We start from the raw sequence: 14,024 nt of genomic DNA, 5'->3' as shown, positions 1-14,024 counted from the left end.
CATTGTTTTCAGTGCCATGTTGTCCTTGAGGAGCAGATTCAATGCATGGGCAGCACAGCCAATGGAAGGACTCCTCCACTTTCGACCAAGCAGCCTTCATGTTCGCAGCATTGTCTGTCACCAATGCAAATACCTTCTGTGGTCCAAGGTCATTGACGACTGCCTTCAGCTCATCTGCAATGGAGAGACCGGTGTGTCTGTTGTCCCTTGTGTCTGCACTCTCGTAGAATACTAGTTATGGGGTGGAAATGTAGTTAATTATTCTTCGCCCACGAACATTCAACCACCCATCGGTAGTACAGTCTGCTTTCTCTATGATTGCTTGACCTTCACTTGAACTCTGCATCCAGCTAATGAGTAAATAAAGCATGTCTGGTTGGAGGGGTGTATACTGGGCAAAGAACATGCAGAATTCTCTTCCAATACACATTGCCTGTGAGCATCAGAGGTGAACCAGTTGCATACACAGCCCGAGCAAGACATTCATCAGCATTTCTCTACGTTCCTCCATTGAGTCAAAAAGCTTCTGATTCCAGGAGGACCATGAGCTGTTGCTATCGATAAGGCGTCTGATTCATCATTTTCACCTCGAATAGAAGTAGAGGGACTTTTGTCAGAGGTTGCTTGTTGTGAATGCTGGGGGAAGTTTATGCACTTGGACAGATGATTCTGCATCTTTGTTGCATTCTTCACATATGATTTGGAGCAGTCCTTGCACATGTACAGATTATCCTTCTACATTAGCTGCAGTGAAATGTCTACACATATCAGGTAGTGCCTGTGGCATTTTCTTGTAAAGATTAGGAAAAAAATGAGCAAAGAAAAACCGAAATACAATTCCTTGTATAGATAAATAGTTAAGCAGCTAGATTAAACAACTCCTTTGTTAGATTTATTTCACCAATGTTTTAAAATGAAAATAGGTGAATTAACACTCAGTTAGCAGGGTCAAGCAAGCTAAAACCCACATGGTAGCAACAACTAACTAGCAGAAATTGTTAACAAGTTAGAAATGATTTAAACACACTTTCCTGTAGGCTACTATTTACTAGTTAACAAACAATTCTGTATGTCATATAAAATATTTTCACCCCACCCAGTATTGTAATTCAAACTGACGGAAGAGTGCACTGTACATGTGATGGAAGAATGCACTGTGCATACAGAGGGTTGCAATTCCATTGAATTGGGGATCATTTAACCAAAATATGCCACAAGACCTAGACTTACCTTATGTTTTCCCACAAAAAAGGTTCACTGTTATAAGACAACTTTTTTGATGAATTTAAGCAAAATTCCCAGGCTTATCTTCCCATGGAAAATTTCCGGAAATTTACCGGTTAAGTTTCCGACCCTTTGCAACCCTAACCACACCACATAAAACCATTACATGGAGCATAGTGTGCTAGTTTAAAATCTATATGAGACATTCATCTTATACAGATGTTAAAGTGACATTAACAAAGAACATGAGTCTTGGGTAAATGTTTCTACGTCAAGGGGCTAAAACGGCTTTGGGAACAAGTGGAGTTTAAAAGTAGAGGGTGGAATCTGATTGGGTGGTCATGAGTCAAGTCGCTCTGGGAGATTTCAACCATCAGAGCTTTTCTTTCGAAGGATGAACACAAGATAATAGGTGATAAAAGCAGGGTCCAAAATAACTCCATTAGTTTCTAACGAAACTTGATGGAAAAAGACTGAAGGCACCGGCCTGTATTTATTACCGCTGAAGTCATTAAGAGGCACCCACGCCATTTTCAAGCCTCCATTCCCTCATTCAAGCTCCGATTCATTTCTGACATGCAGCCGACATTTCCATCTTTCTCTTACATTGAAGTCAACCCGGCCAATTTATGATGATAACATTATAACTTTCTATCTGAAGTAAACCTCGGCCCAGAGCGAGAGAAGGCCAACAGCATCATTGTAGAAATGGATACACACTTGTTCCCTTTATACCATTACTTAACACAGTGAAAAAGAGCGGAGTGACTGTGCTGGTGCCTTTTGAGTATGCACATCTCACACTGGGCCACCTGTGACACAGACTAGTAATGGCAACCTGAAAACATCTCAGGAGACTTAGGCCCAGCGCTCAGACAGAGAAATGGATGGCTGTGGAGGGGGAGAGCCATTAATCCCTCTGTCAGGGGACCCAGGGCGTCAGGGGACCCATGGAGAGAGCCGTTTGGGGCTCACTTTACACACTAACTACATAGCAAGAGGACAAATGGCAGACAGGGAGGTAGAAGGAGAGTGTTAGCGCACGCAGTTATACAATACATATACAAAAGTATGTGGACACCCCTTCAAATTAGTGGATTCGGCTATTTCAGCCACAACCGTTGCTGACAGGTGTATAAAATTAATCACACCGCCATGCAATCTCCATACACAAACATTGGCAGTAGAATGGCCTCCCTGAAGACCTCAGTGACTTTCAATGTGGCACCATCATGGGACACCACCTTTCCAACAAGTCAGTTTGTCAAATTTCTGCCCTGCTAGAGCAGCCCCGGTCAACTGTACGTGCTGTTATTGTGAAGTCGAAACGTCTAGAAGCAACAACGACTCATCCGCAAAGTGGTAGGCCACACAAGCTCACAGAACTGGACCGCCGAGTGCTGAAGTACGTAGATTGTGTAAAAGAAAATCGTCTGTCCTTCCTTGGTTGCAACACTCACGACAGAGTTCCAAAACTGCCTCTGGAATCAACGACAGCACAATAACTGTTCATCAGGAGCATCATGAAATGGGTTTCCATGGCAGAGCAGCCACACACAAGCCAAAGATCACCATGTGCAATGCCAAGCGTCAGCTGGAGTGGTGTAAAACTCACCGCCATTGGACTCTGGAGCAGCGAAAACATGTTCTCTCGAGTGACGAATCACACTTCACCATCTAGCAGTACGTCGAACGAATATGGGTTTGGCGGAAGCCAAGAACACAACCTGCTCGAATACCTAGTGCCAACTTTAACATTTGGTGGAAGAGGAATCATGACAATCTAAACGATTCATTGCTTCCAACTTTGTGGCAACAGTTTGGAGAAGGCCCTTTCCTGTTTCAGCATTACAATTATCCCGTGTACAAAGCAAGGTCCATATAGAAATGGTTTGTCGAGATCGATTTGGAAGAACTTGACTGGCCTGAACAGAGCCCTGACCTCAACCCCATCGAACACCTTTGGGATAAATCGTAACACCGACTGCGATCCTGACCTAATCGCACAACATCAGTGCCTGACCTCACTAATGCTCTTGTGGCTGAATGGAAGCAAGTCCCCGCAGCAATGTTCCAACACCTAGTGGAATAACTTCACAGAAGAGTGGAAGCTGTTATAGCAGCAATGGGGGGGAACACCACCATATTAATGTCCATGATTTTGGAATGAGATGTTTGACAAGCAGGTGTCCACATACTTTTGGTCATGTAGTGTAAGTTTGAATGCGAGTGTGCGCTTGTATTTCTTATGTTCTCTGCCATACCTTTCTCTGTGCGGAGACGTTTGAAGGAGTCTGTCTTCGAGATCCCGGGGTCGGAGATAACCTTGGAGCCCAACTTGACAGTCAAGTCGATGGAGTGGTAGCCCTGGGGAAGCTTGCGGTCGTAAAGCAGGGTCAACAGCTGGGCCAGTGTCATCTCTGCCGGCAGGGGCTGACCTGAGGGGCGGTGGAGGGATGAGACAGCGTTCACAGTGAGGAACCAAAACCTTGGTCACTCTCTGGTCACACTACCAGGCCCAGAGGGACAGAAAACCCATGACAACTACGTGACATGAAGGCTAGTGACCTATTTAACAATGACTACATGTGAAGACAAGACATAAAGGATGGAGTGCTGCTTGTGCCCATAGTAAATGTTTGTTTGCAAACAAAGGTCTGATCATGTCTTCGCATATCTTCCCTGAGTTAGGTAAAACTTGGATCTTGCTGGCCTTAAGGAGATAGACTGGGGGTAAGGCCCTTCGATAGACAAACATTCTGTCCAAGGGGTGTACATCAAGCTGCGTCACGCTACAGAAAGGAGATAGGAGCCTATGAGCTGTTCCAGTTCGCACAAGCCAGGGCTCGTGCAAGGCTACTTATGTTTACCTTGACAACCCAGGGTCACAAGACCACAGACTAGAACAAGCCAAAGGACACTCGGGCACACTGGCTCAATGAATTGGCTTCGTCAGATGAACAGGCTTCACTTGGCGGAGGGAAGGTGCTGGAGAGAGAAGGGAGCTGTTTGTGTGTACACAGTACCTGGTAGCAGCTTGTGGTAGAGGTGGAAGACAGGCACGCTGAGAGTTTTGGCAGAAGGGTCCACACCTGAGGCTGTCAGCTTATCGCTCATCACACGGCCCCTCCGCGAAGGGGGACGAGGAGGGGTTGACAGGGCTCTCTTCGACTGGGACTTCAAGCCTGAAAGGAAAACACACTCCAGTCATTTACCATGTAAAATTGACTTTTACATGCTAGTGTATGTGATTCTAGAGGTGAGCGCTTCCGTCTAGTGCTTCTTATCAAACACTGTCTATATTTTGGGATATTTTACACATTGTATTTCCATATACAAATAGACCAATCGTTTACATTCGGGGGCAGGTGCTCAACATAGGGCTGGAAGGCCAGCTTGAAGCAAAACAATACCTGCCATCTAATTAGTTATTTAGAATCAATTAATCCATTCCTGCGAAGCCACAATGATTGGCAGGCGTGGGAAGGAAAGGATGCGGTGAGGGTTTGTGAGGAGGAGGGGGCCAAATGTGTACCTGAGGCCACGACGACACTGAAGTTGTCCTGGAAACCGCTGTCTGTCTTCATCTTCTCCTTCTCGTCGTGATTCTTCTTCTCCTTGTCCTCTTTCTGCTCATTGATCAGCTTGGCTGTGATGCTGGGGGTGTCTGAAAGAGGGAGCACATTAGAACCACCCTTCGGCAACAAGCCATCAAAGCCACTTGTGCTAACTGTCATAATATGCATAGCCCCAATGGCCGACTAGCCATGTGCACACAAGTATTAACTAAAGCCCGATTTATCGGTTGACCGATATTAAATTGAGCGATTCGTTTTTTACTATTATAATTTTTTTACCAACGTAATTAGACCAGTAAATAGTAATTATTTTCATGCCATGGTATACAGTCTGATATACAGTGCCTTGCGAAAGTATTCGGCCCCCTTGAACTTTGCGACCTTTTGCCACATTTCAGGCTTCAAACATAAAGATATAAAACTGTATTTTTTTGTGAAGAATCAACAACAAGTGGGACACAATCATGAAGTGGAACGACATTTATTGGATATTTCAAACTTTTTTAACAAATCAAAAACTGAAAAATTGGGCGTGCAAAATTATTCAGCCCCTTTACTTTCAGTGCAGCAAACTCTCTCCAGAAGTTCAATGAGGATCTCTGAATGATCCAATGTTGACCTAAATGACTAATGATGATAAATACAATCCACCTGTGTGTAATCAAGTCTCCGTATAAATGCACCTGCACTGTGATAGTCTCAGAGGTCCGTTAAAAGCGCAGAGAGCATCATGAAGAACAAGGAACACACCAGGCAGGTCCGAGATACTGTTGTGAAGAAGTTTAAAGCCGGATTTGGATACAAAAAGATTTCCCAAGCTTTAAACATCCCAAGGAGCACTGTGCAAGCGATAATATTGAAATGGAAGGAGTATCAGACCACTGCAAATCTACCAAAACCTGGCCGTCCCTCTAAACTTTCAGCTCATACAAGGAGAAGACTGATCAGAGATGCAGCCAAGAGGCCCATGATCACTCTGCATGAACTGCAGAGATCTACAGCTGAGGTGGGAGACTCTGTCCATAGGACAACAATCAGTCGTATATTGCACAAATCTGGCCTTTATGGAAGAGTGGCAAGAAGAAAGCCATTTCTTAAAGATATCCATAAAAAGTGTCGTTTAAAGTTTGCCACAAGCCACCTGGGAGACACACCAAACATGTGGAAGAAGGTGCTCTGGTCAGATGAAACCAAAATTGAACTTTTTGGCAACAATGCAAAACGTTATATTTGGCGTAAAAGCAACACAGCTCATCACCCTGAACACACCATCCCCACTGTCAAACATGGTGGTGGCAGCATCATGGTTTGGGCCTGCTTTTCTTCAGCAGGGACAGGGAAGATGGTTAAAATTGATGGGAAGATGGATGGAGCCAAATACAGGACCATTCTGGAAGAAAACCTGATGGAGTCTGCAAAAGACCTGAGACTGGGACGGAGATTTGTCTTCCAACAAGACAATGATCCAAAACATAAAGCAAAATCTACAATGGAATGGTTCAAAAATAAACATATCCAGGTGTTAGAATGGCCAAGTCAAAGTCCAGACCTGAATCCAATCGAGAATCTGTGGAAAGAACTGAAAACTGCTGTTCACAAATGCTCTCCATCCAACCTCACTGAGCTCGAGCTGTTTTGCAAGGAGGAATGGGAAAAAATTTCAGTCTCTCGATGTGCAAAACTGATAGACATACCCCAAGCGACTTACAGCTGTAATCGCAGCAAAAGGTGGCGCTACAAAGTATTAACTTAAAGGGGCTGAATAATTTTGCACGCCCAATTTTTCAGTTTTTGATTTGTTAAAAAAGTTTGAAATATCCAATAAATGTCGTTCCACTTCATGATTGTGTCCCACTTGTTGTTGATTCTTCACAAAAAAATACAGTTTTATATCTTTATGTTTGAAGCCTGAAATGTGGCAAAAGGTCGCAAAGTTCAAGGGGGCCGAATACTTTCGCAAGGCACTGTACTACGGCTATACATTTGGGTGTGGTTTTCTCGCCCTCGCCTGAGTAGCCTTTTTTCACTGCCAAAAATAAAAAATTAGTGTTCAGCGAAGTAACACAATATTAAACACAGGTAGCCTAGTCAAATAACATCCAATCACATCAACCGTTACTCTCGTGGGAACCCTTCACTCTTGTGCAGACATTTAGAAACGAAACATGACAATTTGACAAATAAGCCACGGGAGTTGTTTGAGCGAGAATAAAGACGACTTTCAAGTAGTAACACATGTAAAAAAGCAACAGATACCATTAATAAGAAGGTGCTAGAAGCGTCTTATATGGTGAGCTACCGAGTGGCTAGGACATGCAAGCCCCATACCATTGTGGAGGACTTAATTCTTCCTGCTGCCGCGGATATGGCTTGGACAATGCTGGGGGAAAAGGCCAAAAAACCTACACAGATGATGCCTTCATCAAACACTGCTTCACGACGCATCAGTGACATGGCAGGATATGTTTTGAAACAATTACTGCTTTGCATACAAGCCAGTGAATTAAATGCATTACAGCTGGATGAGTTGTTGGGGAATAATCAGAATTGGTTGGTAACATAGGTAAGATGTTTTATATTCATCATATGTTTGTAAGTTACTTCTCATCAGAATGTTATTTTTGTATAATACTGTGGCGGGGTTGCAGTATCTGTTCTATGTCAAGACTAAGTTGCTTGGGCCGGAGAGAGGGGAGAGGTCAAGCGTGTATCTCTTGGCTCCACAATGTCTGTGTGCCAGTCAGTGTGTCTCTGTGATCTTGTCAAGATAGGATGGATTTGATATATGCCTGTTGATATGGAGGATTGGTTTATGGTTCTGAGTTTGAGAAAATAACATATTTTAGGAGACAAAGCTAAACGATTTATTATGTCTATGCTGTCTGACTGTGTGTTTTTTGCTATTAAATGATCTCAGTTGCAATGTGGAAGGGACTCTCAGAGAATTCATTGGTAGATACTGAATTGATCTGAGAGTCACAGGGTTGTGATAGAGCTCATATAATTAAAGATGGACTTTGATAACTAACTCTGACTTGTGTGTGGTTTGCTCTCATGATTTGGTAAATAGAGGAAATTTCCACGACAGAGTCAACAGACGTGGCGGGCCTTGCCCAGCTCCTGGTATATGTCCGTTACGTTTATGGGGGGTCAATTAAGGAAGACATCCTCTTCTGCAAAACACTGCAAACCAGGACAACAGGAGAGGATCTTTTTAAAGTCCTGGACAGCTTTGTGACATCAAATGGACTTTGGTGGTCAAGATGTGTTGGTATCTGTACTGATGGCACAAAAGCCATGACAGGGAGACATAGTGGAGTGGTAACGTAAGTGCAAGCAGTTGCTCCCGACGCCACTTAGGCACACTGCAGCATCCACCAAGAGGCTTTTGCTGCCAAGGGAATGCCTGGCAGCTTGAAAGACTTTTTGGACACTACAGTGAAAATGGTTAACTTTGTTAAAGCAAGCCCCTGAACTCTTGTGTATTTTCTGCATTATGCAATGTAATGGACATCGACCATGCAACGCTTTTACAACATACAGAAGTGCGCAGGTTATCAAGCTGACTCGTTTTTTTTTTATTGAGATGAGTTTAAAGTTATTTTTACTGACCATAATTTTCAATTGTCTGACCGCTTCCATGATGACGAGTTTCTCACACGACTGGCCTGTCTGGGTGATGTTTTGTGTCACCTGAATGATCTGAATCTAGGATTAGAGGGACTCTCCGCAACTATTTTCAATGTCCGGGACAAAATTGTGGCTATGATTAAGAAGTTGGAGCTCTTCTCTGTCTGCATTAACAAGGACAACACACAGGTCTTTCCATCATTGTATGATTTTCTGTGTGCAAATGATCAAGCTTACGGACAATGTCAAATGTGATATTGTGAAGCACCTGAGTTAGTTGGGTGCGCAATTACGTAGGTAATTTCCCGAAATGGATGACAAACAACTTGATTCGTTATCCCTTTCATGGCCTGCCTCCAGTCCACTTACCGATATCTGAACAAGAGTGCCTTATCGAAATTATCACTAGCATGAAAACTAAATACAGGCAGACTGTGTGGAGAATGATTTAGGACGGACTCTCTACAACACAACCCAACATTGCAGAGCTACGTGCATCCTTACAAGCCCACCCTTCTCATTAACCTGTGGTGAGTTATTCACAATTTATTTTCGATTAACAAAAGTTTGTGTAAGATGGTTAAATAAAAAGCAAAAATTATTATTATTATTTGTGCCCTGGTTCTATAAGAGCTATTGTTTAAATCACAATCCATACTTCTTTTCATTCGAGCTATAATAATAAAATCGGCAGATTTAGCAGTTATGGTGAATATTTCCACTCTAAAATTGGAAATCGGTACTGAATCAAATCCCCTATCGGTAAGTTCTAATATTGACATCAACCCTAATGTAGGCGCAAACAAGGCTATGCAAACAACTAGAGATACCATCAGCTGACAAGTAGCTAGCCCATCTCAGTCCTCCATTCCCTGAGAGTTCAGATAAAATGGTCTTGATAGCAGATAATCTGGCATTAGCAATTCCAAGGGCAACTAAGAGCAGGCTCCTTTAAAAAGACCCCTGGCTAGCACTAGCTGTTTGCAGCTGTCTCTGCTGTGCTCCCTTGCAAATGTAAATATTGGACTATAGATTGTGCCTTCCTGTATTACACTTAAGCTAAAATGTTTATTCTATTCTACTGAGCCATTTACTTTCTGATCATATTCTTATCTTGTATTATTTCTTATAGTTAATAAGGAACCTGCAAGTAAGCATTTCATTGGACAGTTATACCATGTGTATCCCTGTACATACGACTAATAAAATGTAAACTTTTATTATTAACCGAGCCTACCCCTGCCTCCCTGGGTAGCGCCAGAAATTATAGGTGTGGACATCATCCCCCTACGGAGAAGGGGACAGGCCGGGTTAGTTTATAGACAGGACCCAATGACTATTTCAGGAAATTGAGGGGTTATTTATTTTGCACACAAGGAAAAATTAAATAACTCTGGGGCTTCTGGTAAAGGCCAAAACCTATGAGTCCAGCAGCTTGCACAGGGCTATTTCAATCACAGGGTTGACCAGCAGGGTGCAATAAAGGGGAATGAGGGTGTGGCATTTAACTTGCACCATGTTAGGCTTGTGGGTCTAACATAGTGCCAGTTTACTGTTGAAAAGTGATATCCCAAGTATAAATAAAATAAAGTATATACACTAAAGGGTAAAAAAAAAAAAAAGTAAAAAAAAAAAGAAAAGTTGATATCTATCTATCTATCTATCTATATATATATATATATATAGATATATATATATATATATATAGAGAGAGAGAGAGAGAGAGAGAGAGAGAGAGAGAGAGCTGGAAACTTCGAGTAGAGCATTCAAAAAGTTGATCTGATGGCTAATCCATGATTTCATCCACCTCTCCCTTGCTTTGATGAACAATAGAGAAGACCGAACAAGAGATGAAAAAGCCACACCACCAATTGTGCTATGTCATGACTTACCTGGACCACCTATTGAGATATGCCTTATGTTAAGTACACTGAACAAAAATATAAAACGGAACATGTAAAGTGTTGGTCCCATGTTTCAACGCTTCATACGCACAAAAAGTGTATTTCTCTCAAATTTTGTGCACAAATTTGTTTACATCCCTGTTAGTGAGCAGTTCTCCTTTGCCGAGATAATCCATCCACCTGACAAGTGTGGCATATCAAGAAGCTGATTAAACAGCATGATCATTACACAGGTGCACCTTGTGCTTGGGACAATAAAAGGCCACTCTAGCATTTGCAGTTTTGTCACAACACAATGCCACATGTTTTGAGGGCGAGTGCAATTGGTATGCTGACTGTTGGAATGTCCACCACAGCTGTTGCCAGAAAGCTGAATGTTAATTTCTCGACCATAAGCTGCCTCCAAGTCGTTTTAAATAATTTGGCACAACATCCAACAGGCCTCACAACCGCAGACCACATGTAACCACTCCAGCCCAGGAACTCCATATCCGGCTTCTTCTCTTGCGGGATCGCCTGAGGGGGGTACTAAGGAGTATTTAGGTCTTTAATAAAGCCCTTTTGTGGGGAAAAACTCAATTCTGATTGGGTCGTTCTGGCTTCCCAGTGGGTGAGCCTATGCCCTCCAAGGCCCATCCATGGCTGCACCCCTGCCCAGTCATGTGAAATCAATAGATTTGGGTCTAATGAATTTAATTCAATTGACTGCTTTCCTTATATGAACTGTAACTCAGTCAAATCTATGAAATTGTTGCATGTTGCATTTATAATTCTGTTCAGTATAATTCACCTGTTAAATGAGGTGAAAAGAAGACTGGCGTGCCACTAAGTAAGTGTAGCTACGTTTACAGTGACGTGCTCTCTAAACACAGTTAGCACCAGCTGATCCACTCTGTAGCCATTGATCAGAGAGCGATCGTCACCTGCTGGAAAGCTAATATGGTGGGACGCTCTAACGCATTGACATTAATGAGGCGATGTGAGTGGACGCAGCTGTCACATTGGAAAGGTCAATGTTAATGCCCAGGGAGATTGTGTGTGTGTGTGTGTGTGCGCGTATGTGTGTGTGTGTGAGACTGAGGTGCTGGCATGGGGTATAAACTTCAAATATGTCTGCCTTTTCAAATTTAAGGACCCAGTGAGAAGAGATTAAATGCTTGAATGACGAGTAGCGTCCGGAGAGTGGGTTTCTCCCATTTAGATCCTGTGTGTCTGTCGTTGTGGGAGTAGGGTTTATCTGAGTGGCATTGGAAACACTCAGGTCCTCTTTATCTGAGGGCCACTTAATATTGATGAGGTTGATGCTGGGGCAACAAGGAAGTATGTTTAAATGTAATTTCCGTTCTGCAACACTAATTGCCCAAACTGTCAACAGTGACAGGTTGGGTAGCGGCAGCAGACGTACCCGACACCCGGTCCAGGACTTCAGCGAGGGTGGTGGAGATGGGAAGGTGGAGGGTGCGGTACTTGTGCCCTGCTCCGTACATGGGGTGCTGGATCACATGGCTGGTAGCGTTAATGCGTCCCTTGTACAGCTGAAGAGAGATGAGAAGGTATTAGGACAGTACAAGTACAAAACACCACTGCCACCAATGTTATGAACGGTCATGACTTCAAGTGAGAGATGAAAGATACAGGATCACAATGCAGGGCCACTTTTGGAGTAAATGAAGCTGGCCTTGGCTGTAGACTTCCACTCCTGCCTTCACTGGAAATAACAAGGCTTCTCATTCAGGCTTGAATGTTACATGTGCACAACATTGAAGGTGACATCTATTGCTTTCTGCAACCTGCAGGAGACAGGCATAGTGTTGCCAGAGCATGGCTCAGCCGCTTAGGTTGCATGGACAGCTCACTGTAGCTCCAAACACAACCTCAGCCCCCTCATTCAGCTCCTTCACTGTCCCCACAGCACACACACCAGACAAAATCACTACACTACAAACACTAGCCTGGCAGGAGATTTAGATTATGTAACCTAAAAGGCTGTTTGAAACATGCACCTTTAAAAAGGTACTGGTGGCTTTTAGGCAAGTCTGATAGACCTCTCATAGGAAGCAAAATGTTCTAGACTCCATATCTTGGTATGGTAGCTAGTACAATAAAGTACACTATTTTTAGATTGACAGCAAATCAAAAATGTCAAGTTCCCTCCAGTGAGAAGCAGATTAGGGAGAAATTGAGTGAGGCTTTCTTAAATATCAAAGATCAAATTAAGAGAGTCTTTTCAACGCTGATGAAATAAAAATGTTGAGCCAGTGTAGAGTAAACCATTAACGTTTTTGTAAATCCAAAAAGGATTTTTTTAAGGTAAAAGGCAACACAAAGTCTGACATGAGCTATTTCGGGGTCCTATAAATTCTGCATTTCGGAGAACGCACACGCAATCTAGACATTAAACCAGAATTCAACTGTATTCAAACATTTGTTGAATTTAGAAGGAAATGAACTAAATGTATTGAATTGATTAGAAAATGCATTAATTTGCCCAAGTTAATCATAAGATATGAAAATGCATCAGTTACCTGGCAGAATGTGTCATTTTTTGCATCAATCTAGTGGCCATTTGTTTTGCAAACTCTGCAATCACATGACCACTACAGAAACATCGCTAAAGAAAAACATCTTGCTGGTGCACACTTGTAAAAATCATAATTATAAAAAATATTGGTCCCCTGATGTGTTTTAAGCATTTTTGTGGACTTATCTAATTGCATTGTTTTTCTAATAAATTAACTTTAAAAAATTGACAGCGAAAAAACAGAAAAAAATCTAAAAACATGGAAAAACTAAACTGCACCAAGAAAAAAATAAAATATTTTATAGGGCCTTATCTGGGGCTGTTGCAGTGACTGTATTAATGCCACATTAGCAGTCATGAGTCATGAACGCCGTAGTCGATTCGCGTTATACAACAAACACCATTATACAATACATAGCCTACTGTATATGCACTGCAGAAAAACACACAAAAAAAGATTTAAGATGTCTTTGATACATAATTGGTCGAGCCTATACTCCAAAATTAAACACATTCTAGTAAATGGCCTTTGATTGTGGACTATATTATATGCATACTGGAGAATGGTTACCTTAAGCTATGCTCCAAATCTTTCAGCCATGAGTCTGGGAAAGAACTTTGATGGAAAATGTTATGTTGGTGCTTTTCTATTTATACACTTCTGTGGTCTGTGTTCGTGCTTTTCTAATAACCGTTTTCTGTGTTCATGAAAGTGACTGATTACACGAATCCTCACTATCAGTATCTGCAATTTGGCAGTAAGCCTAGACCCTTGTTTTGAGAACGAAAGTTCACTCAGTTTCAAGGTCTCAGCATAGAGAGAAGAAGCCTATCAGTCTGTCACAAGCATGACCCAGTATTGGTCAGTCACATGAATGAAGCAAACGTTGATTCATACATTTTGGATGAATAAGCTAAATCATGCAAATATAACTTGTCTGTACATAAGAGATCTCACGGGACTTCCCCGGGAGAGCTCCTGACAGACGTTTACTGTGGTGCATCAAGTTGGTTGGAACCGCTCCAGTTAACTGATAATAAACAACGATTATTCAAGATGGACTTCGAGTGTCCCTGTATAAGAATTTCCACAATAGAAAGTATAGGCCTAGGCTATTGGTGTTTGTTGATTGTACAGGGCGGCTTACAGAGTTAGCCTACAATTAT

The 14,024-nt window shown here is 42.4% G+C and overlaps 1 protein-coding gene across 50 annotated transcripts in view; it reads right to left on the bottom strand.

Annotated features, from left to right (window-relative positions):
• The window catches only part of birc6 (baculoviral IAP repeat containing 6), a 156,323-nt gene that overhangs the window by 77,504 nt on the left and 64,795 nt on the right, over positions 1-14,024 (bottom strand). For all 50 annotated transcript variants that reach the window (XM_090238853.1, XM_090238863.1, XM_090238866.1 and 47 more), the window contains 4 exons: positions 11,742-11,871; positions 4,760-4,891; positions 4,251-4,409; positions 3,489-3,662 (listed from right to left, as the gene is read on the bottom strand). In XM_090238853.1, the coding sequence (XP_090094979.1) occupies positions 3,489-3,662; positions 4,251-4,409; positions 4,760-4,891; positions 11,742-11,871 (595 nt within the window). The remainder of the gene's footprint in view (positions 1-3,488; positions 3,663-4,250; positions 4,410-4,759; positions 4,892-11,741; positions 11,872-14,024) is intronic.

The sequence above is a fragment of the Oncorhynchus mykiss genome, chromosome 1 (assembly GCF_057628025.1).
Source record: "Oncorhynchus mykiss isolate SJ-2025 chromosome 1, ASM5762802v1, whole genome shotgun sequence".
Lineage (NCBI taxonomy): Eukaryota > Metazoa > Chordata > Actinopteri > Salmoniformes > Salmonidae > Oncorhynchus > Oncorhynchus mykiss.
The sequence above is the reverse complement of the archived record's forward strand: the minus strand, read 5'-3'. Positions and strand labels throughout refer to the sequence as shown.